Source organism: Sinocyclocheilus rhinocerous, unplaced genomic scaffold (assembly GCF_001515625.1).
Source record: "Sinocyclocheilus rhinocerous isolate Xijiao unplaced genomic scaffold, SAMN03320098_v1.1 scaffold480, whole genome shotgun sequence".
Classification (NCBI taxonomy): Eukaryota; Metazoa; Chordata; class Actinopteri; order Cypriniformes; family Cyprinidae; genus Sinocyclocheilus; species Sinocyclocheilus rhinocerous.
This window is the reverse complement of record NW_015655401.1, coordinates 214071-218562: the sequence shown is the minus strand read 5'-3', so window position 1 is coordinate 218562 and position 4492 is coordinate 214071. Positions and strand designations below refer to the sequence as shown.

The 4492-nt window shown below is 35.6% G+C and overlaps 1 protein-coding gene across 2 annotated transcripts in view; it reads left to right on the top strand.

The window, feature by feature from the left end:
• The first annotated feature begins 427 nt into the window (after positions 1-427).
• Positions 428-4492, top strand: part of LOC107718079 (potassium voltage-gated channel subfamily H member 6-like) — a 39485-nt gene continuing 35420 nt past the window's right edge. For both annotated transcript variants that reach the window (XM_016525025.1, XM_016525024.1), the window contains exons 1-2: positions 428-783; positions 1324-1554. In XM_016525025.1, the coding sequence (XP_016380511.1) occupies positions 708-783; positions 1324-1554 (307 nt within the window). In that variant the 5' untranslated portion in view covers positions 428-707. The remainder of the gene's footprint in view (positions 784-1323; positions 1555-4492) is intronic.

Sequence of the window (4492 nt, the reverse complement as noted above, 5' to 3'; positions counted from 1 at the left end):
ATCTTTATATTTAATTTATACATACTTGTAAGTTTAAAGGAAGGTCATTTGCAAATACATGGAAATCATCTGAAGGTTAGTCTATCCATGTTATCTAAATATAGTACTAACCATTCTCTTAGCTTTTCTACCAGTGTGAGTATTAACTATAGTTTGCGTTCGACCTGGTCTAATTTACAATCGCGGTATGACACTCTAAATCGGATTTGTGCTTGCTGAACACTGACATACTGAGAGGTAATATCAGGGTGAGTGAATCATGCAGTTCTCCACACCCTTGACTCCTTCCCCTCCCCAACCATCCTCTCCAATCTATAGGCTACACTATTACTCAATCTTATTTTTAAGCGCTCCCAAACACAGAGAGGGGCTGTGTCACAGCGTGTAGGAGCAAGTGATTGAGAGGACTGCGACAGAAAGTTGATTTGCATCCATTTGCAAAAAAAGGAAGCAGGTGAAGTGAGGTAATTGGTCAGACACATGATTTACTGAGCGCGGGGATGTGAGCACTGACAGATTCGATGCGTAATTACTGTGAAACTTTAAAGAGGCGCGCGCTCGTGTTGCTTTTACGTCGATGAGGTGTAAACGTAAAGCTTGTGTGCATGAGTGAGACCTGGCGGCGCAGTTAATATATCTCTCTGAATAAAGATAAACACAAGCTTAGGAGGAACTTGCAGAACTTTTTGCCCTACTAAAGTAGGACAATGCCTGTTCGACGGGGACACGTTGCGCCTCAGAACACCTTCCTGGACACCATCATTCGCAAATTCGACGGTCAAAGTAAGTGTATGACTTTTGTTTGTTTGTGTTTTGTTAAATGAACGCTGAATACGTTGTTAACATGTTTATGATGATGGCGACGATGATGATTATTAGTATTCACAATTTTAATAATTTTATTATCGTTATCATTCGAATTTTATTATTTATTACAGTTATTTAGATATTATTGTTTTGTTTACACTGTCTTTGTCAAAGTGCCGCAATAGATGAATTGTTAAAGGTTTAACTCTTCGAAATGTTAACTTTTTACATTTTTATTTTATTTTATTTTTTTTTATTATTATTTGATAACTCGAGAGTCAAATCAAGCCAAGAAACTGGACATTGTAGATGTAACTTCAGGTGTGAAGTATGTGTGTTTTTTCTGTGACCTAACAACTGTGACTTTAATAATAACTACTTAATCATTTTAATTATTTAAAGTTATAAGTTTATCTTTCTTTTAACTGAGGTAAAACAGACATGCTTTTTGTTTTGGTTCTACATGAATGTGATTTATGAATGTCTTGCATCTCGTTTCATGCTTTACCTCAACAGATCGCAAATTCATCATAGCCAATGCTCGAGTTGAAAACTGCGCCATCATCTTCTGCAATGATGGATTTTGCGGCATGTGCGGCTACACGCGTGCAGAGGTCATGCAGAAGCCGTGTACCTGCAGCTTTCTGTATGGACCGCATACTGGACGACCTGCCATGTCCCAGATGGCCAAAGCCTTACTGGGCTCTGAAGAAAGAAAAGTGGAGATCTCCCTATACAGGAAAGATGGTAAGTTTCTAGGAGGTGTTTGTTATATTTGTGTATTTATACATTCATTTAGTAGGTGTCATTACAGTGACATTAAAAAAACAACAACAACTGGCCTAGCAGGATAATATGACAACAGGAAATAATTAGTGGCTTTGATCACAAGTTTATAAAAAAGCAATTTCATGCGTTTACTTTTATTTTATATATTTTTGTCAATGACTTGCAACCCTGCACTCATCGTATTTCATTGGACCCACTAATACTCATTCCCTGAACATTATGCTATTTCTTTTCTGCTGTATCCATCTATGTGACATTTGATGTGTCCCATGATGATTGATCTTGGAGTTTAGCCCCTCTTGTGGAAGTCTCTCTTACCATAGCATCCTTTTATTGTGGATACTCAACTGAAAGATGAGGATTACAGTACAAGTGCTATTCTAATTATGTCTATTTCTGTCCTCTCCTATTTAAAGATTGCATTTCTGGATGATGTATTGATTTCCAGGACAGCTGGGAGTTTGAGAATAGGAACAATAGTCATAGAAGACATAATTGCAAAGGACAATTTCTCACTATCCAGATCAATTCCCCTACCCAATTCCCAGTGCTATATGCTAGTAATCCAATTTGTTGCATAAGGGCGTCATTATATTGTGTCCTCTAGTGCTGCTCAGGACAGAGGACGATGCATACAGTGAGGATTTGAGTCTACAATGCTAACAAGTCAGCAACTCAACAACATCCATGATCAACCAGAGATGCTCCTATATGACTATTTTAAAGGCAAGAATAGGCTAACATGTTAACAGAGCAGATAAACATACACGTAAACCGTCCTATAGGGTTTAAGCAGCATATCCCCAGCACAGGGTATTTTTCCACTGATCTGGATGTTAGGAATACATCTCAGTGTGACCCTGTGTAACCTAACCACCCTAAATTTCTCAGGTGTGCTCAGACTACATTTAGTCCTTCCGAAATATGAGACCTCTCCGTTTTCGGACTTCCTTACACTGTCGTCTAAATTTCAGTACAGTATGTCACTGGTAACAAAGTTTAGGATATATGTGTACAATTGTGGTTATCTATTGACGTATGGGGGTCTGTGGGTATTGTGTCATTGTATCTTATGTCAAGTCCATCACCCTATGCCTACAACATTATCATTGGCCGGCATGTTCAGTATGTGTATCGGAATACAATAGCAATATAAATATAAGCTATTGTTGGTGTTCAGATGCCATATTCGAAAGTTTAGGCATGTTTTATGAAAGTGGTGTAAACTGCATTATGTAAAATCTGGATAGTTTCCAGTAGAGATGAGGTTGATGATGGTTACCAGAGCTTTATTGTAGTAGCTATTTTTCAGTCAGTTTTTTTTGAATGTATGCTGAAACTTATGGTTGTATTGACAGCATCTAATGTATGCTTAGCTGTAGTAATGTGAAAACTTTTTAAATTATATTATAAATATATTTGTATAGTTACATTTTTAGTAGTTTTGAGTCCCTAAATCTACTTATTCAAAATGTAATAGGCAGGTAAGTTCAGTGAAAGTCACATTTAGTTAAAATGTAGTACTATATCGATTTTTTTTCAAAGTTAAATTATGGCCTTTTTCTCACATAGAGCTAACTGACTTTTTTAATTGACATTATTTGTGGAATATAATCCAGTAATAGAATGAATTACATTTATGATCATTTTATGGTGTATATAAGTCTATTACTTTTACCTCATGGCAAACAAAATAAAAATTTAAAAGATTAAGGAATTATTAAATCTTGACAGAATAGTCATTAAAGATTTTAGACTAAGTTTAGACTCGTATAAAGTGCATCCAGTGTAAAGTGATGGAATCCTAAACAAGTTGAATACGGCACCAGAAATCACACAGACCAGAATGAAATTCAAACAGGTAAATGTGTTAAATAAATGTGATGTCATTGAATATATTTAATTCAGTACAGTTAAAATCAATTTATTAGTTCCATGAACTAAATATTCAATGAACTTAAAAAGATTTGTAAACATTTGTACATCTCTGAAACATTTAAATGAGAGCTGTTAATATGATAATGCACGTTCAATGTATATGCAAATTCATGAAAATGTATGTGTGTCAGTAGCACATTTTGCATATGAATACATATGATTGCTTAGGAAATCATGTTGAGTTTGCCATTGTGTTTATGGGTTTCTCCTATTTGTCAGTGGAATGCATTGTCACCCATAAAAATATAATACTCTTAAATTTAATTCCTAATTAGTCATGGAAATTTAAATAAAATACGTTAAAAGATATTTCACGCAAATACACAAAGAAAAAATGGAAAAGCCTTCAACGTTCAACCACATTCAATGTAAATGATATGTGATAAAAAATGAATTAATCAGTAGCAGGACTTTGCTTTTTAAAATTTTTTTTTAGCTACTCTAAACCATAAATATGAGTAAGATGTGTTATAAATGTGTAGATGGTTATAGTGCAGAGGGTCATTTATTACTGAAAACTAATGTGAGGTAATGAAGGTGTCATGGTCAGTAATAACGTCCTGCAGTCTGGAGAGGACTACTGGAAGTTTCTGCACAAATTACCTGCTGGAAGGAAACATAAAAAGCTCCTTCGAGGGAACTTTGAAGGATAATGATGCTTCAGCGAAATTCTGCAATACATGGGAAGGCCATGGGGCATATTCAAGATCTTCTAGGGATGTACAAAAATCTATTTCTGATTAGAAAACTAGTATAATCAGCATAAATAACAGTTTTGTTTTATGAACCTCAAGACGTAGTGCCTTCTCATTATGTTACCCAGTGCACCAATGCACTAGTTTTCCTGTAAAGGCGCTCTTGTTGCAGCAATGATCCTTGCCTCTGAAGAGAGTCCTTGGGAAGGATGTTGAAAGCAAAGCGTGGAACTAATGGTGGTTGCACCAGTAATCCTCCAACA